Raw genomic sequence first — 15600 nt, forward strand, 5'->3', positions numbered from 1 at the left:
CATGGAAGCTTTGTCAAGTAGGGAACCAAACCCAGGCTGAGGTGCCATGGAGCCAGTTCTGGCAATCTGTCTGTACACACAACTATCACCAACACTGGTTTTAGTTATAATGCATTTCCAATCTACCAGTGTGGATTTGTCCTCTGGGAATCAAGTGTAAAAGTCAGAGCTCTCCCAACCACTGTCCCTGGAGGTAATTATTAGACGTTTAGCAGGCCATCACTGGCAGGGACTAAGACAGAAACAAAGCAAGAAGTCCTAGACATGAAGTGTGGTGGGGAAAAACACAAACAGATACGTGCAGATGCTCAGACATATAGCCAAACACTCTCATAATAGCATCCAGACAGGCAAACAAAGGAACTTCCCCACACAGTTCAGACATAGAGACACCCCAAAGTTCATAAACCAGCTTTTATTCCAACACAGACACAGTCTTAAACATGCACAAACTCTCTCTCTCTCTCTCTCTCTCTCTCTCTCTCTCTCTCTCTCGTATAACTACGTGTGTGAACATGAACAGGTGAGTTTAGCCCACTCTGTTTTTCTTCTTTCTGCTGTCTGTCTCTAGCAGGGTGTGCTCTGACAGTCAGCCATTGAACCCTGGCTACATAAACTAGTCCCTGTTCATTGTCCACACTGTTATGATGGAGAAATGGACGTTTCCCCCAGTTTAGTCCACTGATGGACTCTTTATTAAGCATCTCCTTACACATGAAACACTTATCTTTGATGCCCCAGACATCCTGCCCTCCCACACACTCACAGCTTCCTTAAACATCTTCCCACTTACCCATTCATCAAACTATCCACACAGCTACCCACACCTACTTCCAGCCATCCATCCAGTACCTTTCCATGCACACATTAATCCATCTCTCTACCTCTTTACCACTCATCCACGTCTAAATGTGTATTTATTTTTCCATCATTCTTTTTTTTTATTGTTCGAGACAGGGTCCTCCATCATTCTTACTCTTCCACCAGACCATCTGTCCCCGTCCTACAAACTCCCCTGGGAAAATACTGTGTAGTGTCTGGAGAAAGCCTGTACTCTGCTTGCTTGTCTGTAAGAGCTCCCAAGTGAGTGTAGGCAGCAGCTCGTATCTGCAGTCTTCTCGGGTGAAGCATCCTCTGGAGGTCTGTGCATCACCACTGTCTCCACACCAAGAGCTCTGCCTACATATGTGTGTTCTGTGGTGAATGGAATTTGGTTTGTGCCCATCGTCTGTATCTGTGTTGTGCTTGTCATATTTGTGTATGAAGTGCATTGTGTGTGTGGACACATATATTATCAATCGTGCTGTGTGTTGTGAGAATGCTATTTGTTGAGCAATGCATACAATATATGTGGATACGATGATGTCTGCTGTGTTGAATGGTATATTGTGGTTTCAATGTTTTCTGAAGGATAAGTGGGTTGTAATACAGATGCTGAGTATTGTATACTGTATGTGTGTTGAATCTGCAGGCTTTGAGTGACGGGAAAATGCAGACTCCTATCCCTGTTACCTGGCATCTGGGCATAAAAGTCACTCCCTTGGACTACCTGGCATTTAGGTTGCCATGGAAACCACGTGGAATGTGGGTAGACAAGCACATAGGCAAGTCCTAGGCATTAGCAGGAGGGTTTCTTCTGCCCCCTTGAGGCTTTTCTGCCACCTCTGTACAGAGATTTGTGACTCACCAGCCCGTGCTCCAGCAAAGAAAGCCGTGGAGCTGACTCAGGTTCCCCCTCCAATAGCACCAGGTCTCCCCACTGTGTCAGCCCTGGACAGTCCCCACGGGGATGGCTCTGCTTGAGAGGCAGTGTACACCGTTTGTGCAGCAGGGATGCCCATATAGGCTCGCACCCCACAGCTCTCTAGGCCTCGGCTCTTCAGGCTGTCTGTCCTTCCCAGCCAGGGCAGACTGCCTCTTACCCAGGTGTCTGCCCAAAGCACTGGTCCTGCAGGGGTCTACACTGAATGGCTCCTGGCTCTCTACCTCACTGCCCCTGCCAGGGGCTGGGTGGCCAGAACTCCCACTGTGTGGAGGCAGGAAGGGAGCCTGCACAGCTGCAGTTGTCCAGATGTTGGGAGAGGCCTGGAAGGGTCTGGGTTCTGGGTAAAGGTTTACTCTCCTCTCACCTGACCCCATCTTAGCAACTGACTGCAAGAGTCGATAGAAAAGCCTGAGTTTTGCTGGAACCGGCAAACTGCAGCTGTGGCCAGAAGCTCTCAAAAGGCTGTGAACCTAACACCAAGCTTACTGGCTACATCTCCTTTGGGTGTAAGGCTCCTGCTAGTGTTTCCTCCCTCCTCCAGGAATAGGCCCACAGGCTGGGAAGGTGGTTCAGAGGATAAGAACACTTGCTGCTATAACATGAGAACCTGAATTTGAGCCACTAGAAGCCATGATAAAAGCCAGGAGTGGCTGCATCCACCCTTCTAATTCTAGCTCTGGCCATGCCAGAGGTTAGATACAGGAGGATGTGTTGGATTTTCTGGATCCCAGCGAGGCTTTATTTCAGTGAGAGGACCCTACCTCAAGAGAGTAAGCTGTAGAGTGATTGAGCGCGACACCCACTGATGTCCTCTGAGCCCCGCATATGGGCATCCTCTGAAGAAATGGTGGTGTAGACCTAGGTCCCTGGCTGTAATTTCCTAAGTGCCATTTTCCTAGGCATGAGGGACGAAGTAGAGAATTCTGTCAAGGATGCTATATAGCCTTCCCAGACATCTGAATACTATGGGATGCTATGGCTGTAGCTCACAGGGATGCTGCCATCGGGGAGAAAATAAACTTCTGTGGCCGACCTAGACCTATGGTCTCTGTAGAGAACACGAGTACCTTTGCTAAGTTCTTCTTTTATCTGTTTTTTTTTCAATGTATGTTCTGTGGGTAGAATTTGGGGCCTTTTGCTTCTGCCCTCCCTGCTGAGACCTCTGAACCAGGACTGAGCATGGCCAACACCCACGTCAAGCCTCCTCACTGGGTTCTGGTGGTCATGTGGCCCTTCAGTCCTGTCCCCTCTGACTCATGGCCGACACAGGCGAAGAAGAATCCAGGACACAATGTGCAAAGTAACTCTTTATTATAGAAATAAACAGGCATATTTGGGGTTAATAGACAGAGCAATTGACTCCTGGGGTGGCTATATTATCTGGCCTACATGTTAATTTTGGCCTTGTGGACAGCCACGTTTATAGCTGGAGTCATGGGTAAGGCTTCAGAAACACACAAAGAAAGGAGATATGTATATAAGAGGAAGATGACATCCTGGAGCTCCTTTTATGCCATCTATTTGAAGAATTCCTTTGGGATCTTGTTTTCAGCCTGGAGCAATTGAGATAGGACGTCAGAAGAGCCCAGTGCCCTGAGTTCCATTCCCTGGTCACCTAGACTCCATCTTGATGAAGGCATCAGAGACAACCATATTGCTACCCAGACCTCACCTGGAGCACAGTGAAGACCTCCGCAGCTCTGTTGTAGTCCCACTCGTTGTCCTCAAGGCACCTGAGGCAGGAGAAGGACAGGGGACTTCCATCTGTGACTATCACAGGACAGATCCCCTGGCCACGAATGCTACCACTTAACCTATGTTACTCATTTGTTGGGACAAATAGAAATAGTGGAGAAGAACCCGGCAGAACTCACAATGTCTGTTACCATTCACGCTCAGCAGAATTCAAAGCAGAAACACACGGTTATCCCGAAGAACAGTACAGCTCAATACCAATACCCCACACCCTACACCCCATCTAAAAGAGAAACTCAAAAAAAAGGAAGTGGAAATTCAAAAACAATTTATCTTTAATTTTTAAAGGAAGATGTATGTATGGCACATCTCAGGGTGCTTACCATTTCAAGTGAACATTGCTCAGTCATTTTCTAGCACACTCACAAGACTCTAGCAATCCCAACTAATTCCAAAACAGCCCTCTTGCTGTACACGAAAACTCCTGAACTACTGGAGCTCAGACCCTACTCTCCCATGTGTCCCAGAACTTGGCAAGTTCTATTGTGCTTTCAATCTCTACCAATTTCCCCATCCTAAATCGTTTAAATAAATGTTCTGTAAAGAATAAAATGCAGTGTCAAAAAATCCTATTGTAATATATACCACATTACATAATTACATATAAATACCATATAAATATCCATCCATGAGCAAGAAGACAATGGAGTTGCTCTGCCCACTATAAATAATATAACATTGTTATCAGCATGCAAGTTTTGGATGAAACATGGTTTTGATGATTGTAGTTTGTACTTTGTAGTGGATTATTGGGCCATGTGGCAACTCGATGTTTAACATTTTGAGGAATGGTGTGACAGATCCTATACCCTGCACCCACGCCCCTCTCCCTCTCTGTTTATGTCTCTCTGTCTCTCCTTCCTTCCCAGTGTGGTTTAGTAATCTCCTAGGCACCTCTCCATCCAACATGAAGACACTGAAGATGAACCATGACAGTTTAAGTTACATTTCTCCAATAACTAAGAGTAATGAGAAAAAAAATGTTTGTGCCTGTAGGCCATCTGCACATCTGTTTTGTTCAAATCCTTTCCCAAATCTCAGTTGTGCTGTTTGCCTTTTTACTGTGGTCTACTAAGGGTATTCTTTCTGTATTCTTATTAGATATGTGGTCTGCCTGTCTTTCTCTCATTCTGTCTGGTGCCTTTGCACTTCCCCGGTGACAACTGCTGTTGCACTGATTTGTGATGGAGTCCAATTTGCCATCATTTCTTTGGCTGCTTTGGCTTTTGGTGTCACAGCCAATACTTGGCAACCTAATTCAAGGCCATGAAGATTTATGTCTATGTTTTGTTCCTTGGGTACTGTAGTTGGAGTAACACTTAATCTTGGATCCTCTCTATGCATGGCCGCTCTTTGCACAGGGTGTGCAGGTATTGTTGAGGGTGTGTGTCAAAGTTCACTATTTCTTGAAGTGAACACCCAGTTCTCTCAGTGTCATGTGTTGAAAAGATACCATTACCTTAGTCTGCAGTAATGACAATGTGATAGTCTTGGTTATATACTATCTACTGACCATCAGAGTGGGAGGTTTTTCTGTACATGCCAAACCAATGCCACTCATGCAAGCACATATAGCCTCATTCGATGTAGCTTTGCAGCTGGCTTTTCATCTGGGAGCTGTGCCTCTTTTAACTTTGTTCTTTTTACTCCAAGTTGTCTGGGGGTAGTTCAGGCCCACTGCATTTCCTCAAGAACATCGGGATCACCATGTCAATTTGAAAATGTCTAAAGTTGATGTTGTTTTATGTGTATGGGTGTTTTGCCGGCGTGTATATCTGTGCACCACCAGCCTACAAGGGCCCACTGAAGCCATAAAATGGTGTTGGATTCCCTGGAACTGGAGGGACAGATAGTTGCAAGCAGCCATGTAGGTGGTGGGAACTGAACCTGGCTCCTCAGGAAAAGTAGCCAACACTCTTAAGTGCTATGCTAACTCAACAGCCCCTCTATGTCAAGTTTTGCAAAGAAACCATTTGGTACTTAGAGGGAGATTTCAAGGAAACAGAAGAATCCTCTGGATGGTACTGGCATTGCCATGCCCTCACAAATATGGATATTCTTTTTCTGTTATTTGGGGCATCTTTCCTTTTTTTTTTAGTTTTAGACATATTTTTCAGACATCAGAGTATGAGCTGTGTCCATCTGTGTATGTGCTTTGTGTGTGCTCTCGAGTGTGTGTGTGTAGGGAGAGATGAGCACACATAGACAGGTGTTCCAGTGAGTGTAGTGTACAAGCCCAATGGTGCATGTGTGGAAGTCACAGGACCATGTGGGGTGTGGTCCTGACACTTGCACAATAAGCCATTTTACCCACCAACACTTCTCCCATGCCCTCTTTTGTTATGTTAGTGCCTAAGCATTTTATTCTTTTGGATGCTGTTCTAAATGGATTTGCTTCCCTTTGGGTATTTATTGCAAGTATACAGAGATACAATTGATTTCTTAAATCTTTACACCCTGATGTTTAATGTAATGAATTCCTTTGGATTTTCCAAGTGGAATGGGAGGACATTTAAAAATGGACTATCCTTAATTTTTTTCACACACCCTACTCGAAAATGGCGCCACTTTTTCAGGGTGCTCCTATTTTAATTTTTGTTTGAGAGGCATTTGCAAAATATAGGCAGTTTCTTTTTTCATATGCTGCCTGAGATTCTACTACTCACTCTTATGCATTTCCATTCTCTGCCCCAGACCCATCCTGCCCACATTTATAGCAAGTACTCACTTCTGAGACCACTCGAGTTTCATCCCCGACTGGATGGAGAAAGCCTGTGCCATTCTTTGCTGCTCTTGAGAGGGGGCGAGCTTGAAGCTGGCGCATGATGTAGGCAAGAGTATTTCAGAGGCACCCTGGGCCTCATCAGGGCTTGGATTCCTCACAAGAAGTTGGTCATTCACAATGCACAGGCTGGAGGAGAGTCATTCCCTGAGACGCCTGGACTGGTGGACAATCTCTCCACTGCCCCAGCCAGGACCCTCTTTAACCACTGCAACTCAGCAACTGCATTCCTCACCCCCATGTGCCTGTTTGATTTGCCTAGTCAAATTCTTGGCTGCTTCCCAGAGAACACCGCCACCAACCCCTGTGAAAGATTGTCCTCCAGTGCCATTGGATTTGGAGAGATTTAACCACCATGCAGTTACCCTACACAACAGGAAAAGAACCTGGTTCCCCTCATTTCCATTTTCAGAGGAAGAATCAAAGCCTCCTGGATAGTTCAGTTAATGGTGTCAAGGTGACTGTTACTGACTGTTAGGATCAGAAAGAAAACTGGTATTCCAACACTGGTGCCCTAGCTCTTAATTGCTAGGCCATGCTGATCCTTTGATCGAGCTACCTCTTGACCTTCCAATACTGTGAGATTACCCCCAGAGAATGGTACCACTGCACTGTCTTGCTTCTGGCTCCAAGCTGGGGTGGGAGTTCCACCCACCACACTGCACTTACTTTGAATTCTTCCTGTCAAGGGTAGCAATGAAGGTACGCATGAAGGCATGAATGCATCCCTGAGAGCTCTCCTCCACTTCGAGGACAAGAAACAATAAAACATCCTTAGAGTTATCCATGTTTTGCACCCTCACAGGACAGTCCCCAATCAGGATCTTATGCTAAAAGGGCTGAGGACTGGTCAACTATTGGCTTGGAGTCAGGGCTCCGTGCTGAGAATGGGGAGGGGGTGGTAACATGGGGAATGATCCACTTCCATTGATGAGTCCCCTACTCCATGCTGGACCCTGTAAACATCACTTTCGTGTTCACTTGGTCTCCTTACGGGGGTGGGAGGGCAGTTTAATAAGCGCCATTTGCAAATGTGGAAATGCAGAGGTTAAGCAACTGGCCCAAAGTCAAAGTAAGGATCTGGAATGAGAGCTACCAACCCCACAGCTCCCTCACCCAGGAGCTGTGGGGTAGACAGGCACAGCCCTCGGTCAGACTAGGATGGTCTATGGGCAGGGTGCTGTGGGCAGAAGAGCACAAGGGACATCAGGAAGGAAAGGCACACAATGAGGGGACCTGGGGGAGTCAGGGATCCATATCCAGGACAGGGAGTGGGATAGGGTCTGGAGAGGGGATTCTGCAGACACTCACCCTCCTTGAAAAACCCTTTGACAGAAAAACAGAGCATCGTCTCCTGAAAGGGAAGAAGGCTTGGGCTCAGGATGTTGCTAAACTGTCTAACCACATAGGGATCTGCACCAAGGCAGAAGCTGGTGCTTACCGTCTGGAAGCACATGTCCACCTGGAAAGCACTGAAGGCATGCAGGGTTTGGGGTAACGCCCCGAGAAAGTCCACAATGTCTTGTTTTCTGTACTTCAGCACCTGCCTCTGATGGTCTATAGAGGTGTGAAGAAGCAAAGGTCAGGGATTTGTCTATTATACCCTGGTCCATGGCCTCTATGATTACCTCCTCTACACGCCCAGTTTCTCCACTCTACCGGGTCTCCTCATCACACACTTACGGAACTCCTTGGGATTCTTCATGTCCACTTCATTCTTCAAGTATTTACACATGCCACTCCTAGGAGGAAAGAGGAACAAGAGGTGGGGGTCCAGCCAGTGCAGACACTTCCTGGGGGTCAGTTGTGTCTACTTTGTGTGGGAGTGGGAGGTGGAGTCACACTGTTCCAGAACAGAGCATGCACTGTGATACTCACAGAATGGTCAGGGAGAAACAGGCCTGTTCATCGTAAACGCTGAGGAGATTCTGGCGGTTTCCATAGTCATAGATCAAGTAATACCTGTGGTGTGTGGAGATGGGTGGAACGGGCTATATCTTTGGCCAGGTCAAAGGTGACCCGAAAAGATCTCCAAGCAGCCCTGTGCTAAGGTGCCTCAGCTTAGCCAACTCCTTGCCTTCCATCTTTCAGGTTCCACCTGTACTTACTCCCGCAGGAATTGCTGTACTTGATTCTTTATGGCCTCAGAACCATTAAAGCTCTCCTAAAATACAAAGCCATTTCAGATGCAGGGTCTACTAAGAGCATTGCTGGCAACATCATAAATCTCTCTTCATCCTTCTTCCTCACCTTGCAGGGCCTTATTAACTGAGGTTCTTCAGTGTCCATTACACTTGAAAGTGGTAACTTCTTGCCATCCTGAGAAGAGAAGGAGGAGGCTGGGAATGCATGCCAGAGAGGTAGCACTGGATGTCAATGGAACGAAGAGACCCAGGGGGAACCTTGACTCAGAGACTAGGTATAAAGTGGTCAGGAAATCCTTGGGTTGTGAGACCATAGCAGGTACTGTAAGTCCCTATCATATGTGCTTTGTAGGAGTGTTTGGTGACTGGGGATGCTTTGTTTGTGTGTATAATTATAGAACAGAATTCAGATTATTTTTTTTGGAATCCATGCCATTGAAAATGTATGACTGTCTTAGGCAAACACATTATGTAGGCAAGACGCAAAGGGGCTGGGATTAAAAGCGGAGGTCGATTACATGAGGAAGAGGAGGCAATGGTGAAGGTAGGAACATACCAGGCGAGACAACTCTGGGAAACAGTCCAGGACAGCACTGTTCAAAAAGAAAAGGCCACAGAAGTGATTGACAGTTCTGGCTTAGGCAGAATTTCTCCCCTGCCCCCACCACACCATCCATTTTCTGATTCTTCATCCAGTTCTCCTCTGGCCCTTTCCCTGCTGCCCAATCATTGGTTGGCTCCCACCCATACGGCACTGGCCCCCTTTTCTAGGGTCACAAGGAGCCATACTGGAAGCCCAGTATTCAGGGATCCTTTCTTCTCCCTGCTTTCTTTCCCAGTCTCAGGAAGGTCCACAGAAGGCCATTAAAGGAACAGGATCTCAGGCCCTACCACTTTGAATGGTGTCCAGCATTCTCTGGGATGCTGAGGGATGAAGGTGTTTGAGGCAGGGCTCAGAATACACAAAGAAGACAGTGGGTAGGGGGTGGTAGACAGAGACAGAAAGGGAATCAGGGGAGCAAGGAATATATGGTAGAGATATGGGAGAAGAAAGGCAACAAAGCCAGAGGAAACAATGCAAAGGTGATAACAAAAGATGCCTGGTGTAGTGGGCCCGCGGAACAGAGGAAAAGGGGGTTCCCCCTGTTGCTGCCATTTCTTTCCCTTTTGCTTGGCTAGCCCAGGGATCCCAAGCAGGACTGGAAACATGCACCGTACTATTTCCTCAGTGAGCTGAGGACTAAAAGCCTCCTTGGAGGCAGAAACCATTTTCCAAAAGAGGAAGAAGTGATATGTGAGTCCTTACCTCAGCATGGGATGGAGGGGCTACGGTCTTATCTAAGGAATCAAGTTGCTTGTCTCAGGCTACCCAAGGCTACTCTTATAGACTAGGAAGAATGATGAGCCAGGAAGGTTGGTCCATAGGTACAGACAGGGAAGGAAGGAGGGAGGAAGGCATCAAGGAGGCCAGTCCTTCTGCCTCCTAAACCTCTGCTGCATTCTGCCTTCTCTTCCTGACCCAGGAAGTCTTCAGCTCCCCAGTCATGGCTCACTCCTGGATCCCTTATCCATAGAGCCCAGGTTTCCCCCCAAGGAAGACAGAGATGCCAGAATTAGTCCAGAGAAAGCAAGGACCATGTCAGCATCACCCAGGACCTCAGCCCTCAGCCTGGAACAGGGCAATCTCCAGGGAAGCCTGGGACAAATGAGGGAACATTCAGGAACAAGATCTGGTGCCTCCTCTTAGGAGCAGGAAAGAGATCTGCTGTTGAGATGAGGCATGGCAGGGCCTGCTGGAAGACGCTGAAAACTCACTCAAGGGAAACACTGCCCACACTAGGTGAGGTGGATCAGGCAGGGCAGAAGCAAAGGAGGCCTGTGGGCATTTCCAAGTACAGAGAAGGGAGAGGGGGGCCATGATGCCTTCCCTGAGGGCCAGGCCTGACTCCTCCCACAGAGAGTTTCTCAGGCCATCAGGAGGCAATGGTATCCCTGAAGCGGAAGTTGTAGCTGGCATGACGTACCTGACATAGGCAGAATGGTCTGGAAAGGTGCTGCACAAGGGGTTCCCTTCCAGCCACAGCTCTTCCAGCTTCAGCCCCTTCACCTTCTCCAGCTCCCACACTGTCTTTAGCTGAGAAAGAATGGGAGCTGGTAAAGGTGTCCCAGGCAAAGGCAGCCATCATTGCAGTTCAGGACCCATGTCTGTCTGCTTCCACTCACGGGCCACTTTGTCTGCCTCATCCTCAACCCCAGTGGACTCTGCTCACCTTGTTTTCAGAGAGGTTCAGGGTCTTGACTTGAGGTGCCTTCTCTCCCACATCAAACAGGCTGTCTAACCGAAACAGTCTGTTGCAGCTCAAGTTCAAGGAGAGCAGCTTTGGGAAACAAGAGTTACCGAGAGAGCGTTACTGTCAAGAGCCTCAGAGACACTTCTGCCCTCCACCCCATCATTTCTGGCCCTCCACCCAAACATCAATACCTCAGGGAAATCCTCTTGGATGATCTGAAGGGCAGCAGTCATGCAGCTTCTTCGGCTCAGAACCATATCTATTTTCTGATCCAACAAGTCTGCAGGAGAAGGAGAAGGAGGAATCAGAAAGCAGAGAGGGGTCTGTCTGAATCAACCCCAGAACAGACCCCTTCACAGGCTACCACATGTATGCCTTCTTCCTAGGCAGACCTGGAACATACAGTGATTGCTGCCAGCAATACCTGGGTCTAAGTAGAGATTTTGGAGGTCCAGAGCATGCTGGGAAACATCATATCTTTTCTTTAGGGCCAGCTGCAGAGACACAGATGGAAAGGGCGGCTCTGTGGTATTGTGGGTCATGGTGTTGGGAACTTCGGGGACTGAGGGGAAGGAGAGCTGGGTCTGGGAAGTGAATACATACACTGCCTTCAGACTAATTTACCTTTAGCTGCTCCATTTGTACTTGCGTGAGCCTATTTTGCACAGAGTAGGGCACTTCTGAGGGATTGACAAAAATAGGTATCTGTGGGGAGGAGAGAAAGAGTGAGCACCGGGAACGCTAATCCCAAAGATGGCACTCCCAGCACTGGGCCTGTGCCAGGGCCAGTTAAAGAGAATGCCTCCAGCACACACCTTGTAACTGTCCTCATCACATATCTTGTAGCTGACATCCTTCAAGGCACAGGCAGTGCTAGCATCCTGGACAAAGAACCGGATCTGGTGTCTCTCAAACTGGAACTTGCGAGGGGAGAAAGAAGGGAAAGTGGTCCTGAAGAGGCCCTTGCTCCCTGCTGAGCCTGGCCTGTTCCACCTCCCAAGCCATTCTAGCTAGCTTCCCCATCTTCTCTTACATCCACCGCGGTGAAGGGCACGCTGCAGAGGCTGTGGACGGATTTCATTAGCTGTGTCTTGTCAGCCTTTCTGCCACACGGAATCTAAATTTACAAACAAGGAACAAGACAGAAGAGAGACAGCATTGACTCCCGGAGGAGAGCGAACATACTGCTGACTTCTTTCCTGACCTAGCTAGCTACAAAGAACGGCCACGGGGCCTCTGGCACTGCGCTTTGTTTCGTGCCCAACACAGATCTAGACCCACACTCTGTCCACGCAGTCACTCTCCTCCCTCCAGGAAACTGATTTGTCTTGTTTATTGTGAGTTTCCTTCTGTTGGGTTTCAGAATAGTCTAATGCAGTGGGCACCAAGCCACTCACCGTGACCTTGAACCAGCTCCCCAGTGTTCCATCTTCTTGGTGCTGCCCCACTTCTCTCTTTTGAGATCTGCCATCTTTCCACACTGTGATCTGGATTTGGTCCTCCCTATGCTGGTCCTCTCTATTCTTAGGTCGCACAGCATAAGGTGTGCTACGGAAGAGTTAGGGAGTGCCGATAAACGCTAAGAAATTCTTGCATGCACCCTCACTTCCCTCATGGATAGCAAGTGCACAATTAGGATTGCTCAGCCACCATCCCTCATCTATGGAGCACTGGATCTCCAGTTTCCCAGGGAGAGAAGACCACAGAGAAAGAGCAGATAAAAGAGCTGCACAGTCCAAGGGGCTGCTACCCACTAACCAGGCTGCCTGGTCACTTACTATCTTACTGAGGGGTCCCAGAGAACATCTCTTATCTCCGCATTTCTACCATCACCTCAGGATTTTGAAGGCTGGAGCACATACCCCATGTGTTCATAATGACCTTTCCTTTTGCCAGTATGACCCAGTGAAGATACGTAGTCTCTCTTTCTTCCCAGAAGAACACGGTTTTTACCACGGTAGGATTCTGAAATGGGAAAGGATGAAAGTTAGAAAACACATCAGTGGTCCAGTTATCACATGCTGCACTGTGGGAACGGCTCCATGGAGGGCAAGGAATGTGCCAGTTGTCCCCAAAGGACAAATCAAAAACACCCAGTGGACAAACTCCTACAACAGTCACAACAATCAGGCTGCAAGAGGAAGGGGCCTGTTGGACAATTTTAAAACAGTAGGGCAGAGTTTGTGATGAACACAAGTGGAGTGTACTTGACCCATGGTGTGGATCAGACACAAATCACATATCAGGAAGCTAAGCTAACCTGGCCCCATCCAGGGATTCTCTAATGTTAACAGCCACACAAAGCCCCTTCTCACCACAGCAATCCAGTCACTCACTTAATTGGCCCTGCCACACTCACCAAGCTGTACACTCCCTTGATAGCAGTGGAGACTGAGGCAGTAGCCTCTTATACTGTCACCAGGTAACCTGTGTGCCCTCCCAGAATCTCAGCTTGAGCTATCCATAAGTTTGTTGGGAGTTGATGCTGGAGATTGGACAGGCATATTGGGAAATTCAATGGAAAACTCAAAAGTGCCCCACAAAATATGTTTATATACACTTTTTACAGCATTCTAAAGCATTCAGTAGAAAAATAGTCACTGCAATAAATCATGCTGGAACTGTAATTCTAATTGTTACAGATGCCCTATGAAAACATGCAGCCCGATTCTTCTGTTCAAGCTTTCTAAAGCTTGTTTTGGCTTTTCTTTTACTCTACTTTCCCTTATTTGTAAACAACATGAAATAAAAATAACACTTGTGCTCCACATCAGTGTAATTAGCACGGATGTAAATTCAAAGTAGAATCAGACAAACATTCTAGGAGAGGAAGGACAGGAGGAGTATAGAGAACTTCTCTCTATTCCATAGGCTACATCTAACTGCTAAGAAAATTCTCCTGGCTTCACCTTGAAAACACTGCCGGAGACTACCTCCTTTCATCTTTGCCATGGGTGTTACCCTGACCAGGTCTCTCAAGCTGTTCCCTGGGTTATTCCAAGGCTGCCTTTGCATTTTCCCATGCTATCTCAGTCTCTGTCTTCCATGCAGCAGTAAGAGTGCTTGATTTTGTTGTGAGGCAAGCATCAAATCTTGCCTGTCCCTTCTTCAAAGTTCTGCAACTGGGTTTTGAACTTTGAAGCCCATCGTGTTAAAGATCTTTGAGTCTATGATGTGTGTGTGTGTGCGTGCGTGTGTGTGTGTGTGTGTGTGTGTGTATAAAACAGTTGGCTAAAAACAACTTGATTGGGGGCATTAGGTGAATGTTAGCCAACCAGATCCTTTTCATGGAAGTTCAATTGGCAAAGAACATGAAACATTCATGTTGGAAGTGGGGCTAGGACAAGAGGTGGGCTCAGTAAAGACAAAAGCCATGCTCTCCTATTGATGAGAACCTGAAGTTACACATCTCACCTGCGACTCCAGAATGTTAAAAACTGGTGGACTGAAGGAAATAGCAGACTGTGAGAAACCGGAGAAAAATCCAGATGTTCTGGATGCATTGTGTCCCACATATTGAGTAGGATGATTCCCAACCATTGTGTGGGACCCAAGACTGCTTCAAAAACACTTCTACTGAGGAGCATGGTTAAAGTTAATCTTTCCAAAGGCCACAGTTCCAGATACCATCCTCATCAAGGGCCTCTACTGTGAATCACCGAACACAGAGATTATAAAGCTAGCAGTCATAGAGGAATTCTATGGGGAGGGACACTGTAGACAAAAACACATTAGTGCCCATCCACTTCCTGAATGCTCTGGTTATATTGCCATACCTGGATAGCGGTGGTGATTCCAGAATCAAAGTGATAGACAGCAAGAATATAAAAGAAAAACCATTTAGGTGCCAGAGAGAGAGTTCAGTGGTTAGGACCACTTGCTTTTCTTGCAGAGAACCTGGGTTCAGTTCCTAGCAGCCATATCAGGCAGCTCGGAGCCATCTGGAAGCTCCAGCTCCAGAGAGACTGGCCCCCTCTTCTGGCTTCCAATGCCACCTGCAGGCACAAGGGGCACACACACAGGCAGACAGACACCCAGGCACGCAACAAAAAGTAAATTAAAAAATTAAAAATATTTGACATGCAAGTTAGTCCACCTGCACCCTGACAACTATAGTTTGCCATGAGCATACTACATAAGCACATAGAGCATTGAGGACTTGTCTTTACCTGTGTATCTGTAGGTCCTCTGCTTCCTTTCAATGGAGTCCATCTCTCTTGTCTCTTGGCCTTTGTAGTCTGAAGAAGCTTAGAAAGGAGAAGTGGTAGGAAAAATGGGTTACTTCAGCTCTATGTCATACAAACTAGGGCAACATTCTTCAGGCACCTGGAAATCATGTTTTTCACCCTCATGCACAAAGGCACCATGTTGCTGCCTACTCAGCTGTACTCGTCTGCTACTCCCTTCACAATGGACCCAAGGCATCCCTTAGATTTCATCCGTATGTCTCTTCACACTACCACTTTCTGTCTGGAGGATGAAACGGGAGCTGGGAACAAGGGATCCAAGGAACAATGCTTAGTAAAGAAGATGGAAATCTCAGTGTGTCACTGGCCTAAGGAGAGCTTGAACACTAGAGGGTGAGGAAACCTCTGCCAACCACCACTTTGAAATTAAGTTTCAAATTAAGGAATTCAGAATGTCTACTCTGTCGCCATGTTGGCAAGCTCATTAAAATCTCAAGCTTTACAAAAGTCCAATGTCTCCTTTGTGCCCAACCTCCCTTCCCTTCTCTGACCATCCCTTCTTCCAGATCCCTGCTCATCCCAGGATAAGAGCTCAGGAAGCTTGGTGGAAAAAGAAGCCAGGGCGCGGCGGCAGCAAAGGGAGAGGCTGCAGGGAAAGGAAGACCTCTTCCTCTTC

General features: G+C 47.4%; 1 protein-coding gene across 1 annotated transcript; it reads right to left on the reverse strand.

Moving 5' to 3' along the window:
• Positions 1-3282: 3282 nt before the first annotated feature.
• On the reverse strand, positions 3283-14949 carry LOC121436732 (nuclear RNA export factor 2-like). The gene is given in 21 exon segments (XM_041636742.1): positions 3283-3318; positions 3438-3498; positions 6249-6431; positions 6972-7047; positions 7614-7656; positions 7744-7859; positions 7986-8044; positions 8181-8264; positions 8411-8466; positions 8553-8621; positions 9003-9039; positions 10471-10580; positions 10717-10824; positions 10929-11017; positions 11162-11231; positions 11362-11442; positions 11553-11657; positions 11771-11854; positions 12135-12285; positions 12516-12659; positions 14897-14949. Coding segments are annotated over 21 exon segments (1815 nt in total).
• Between the last annotated feature and the right edge of the window lie 651 nt (positions 14950-15600).

The sequence above is a fragment of the Microtus oregoni genome, unplaced genomic scaffold (assembly GCF_018167655.1).
Source record: "Microtus oregoni isolate MIOR12 unplaced genomic scaffold, Mior012 000050F_002, whole genome shotgun sequence".
Lineage (NCBI taxonomy): Eukaryota > Metazoa > Chordata > Mammalia > Rodentia > Cricetidae > Microtus > Microtus oregoni.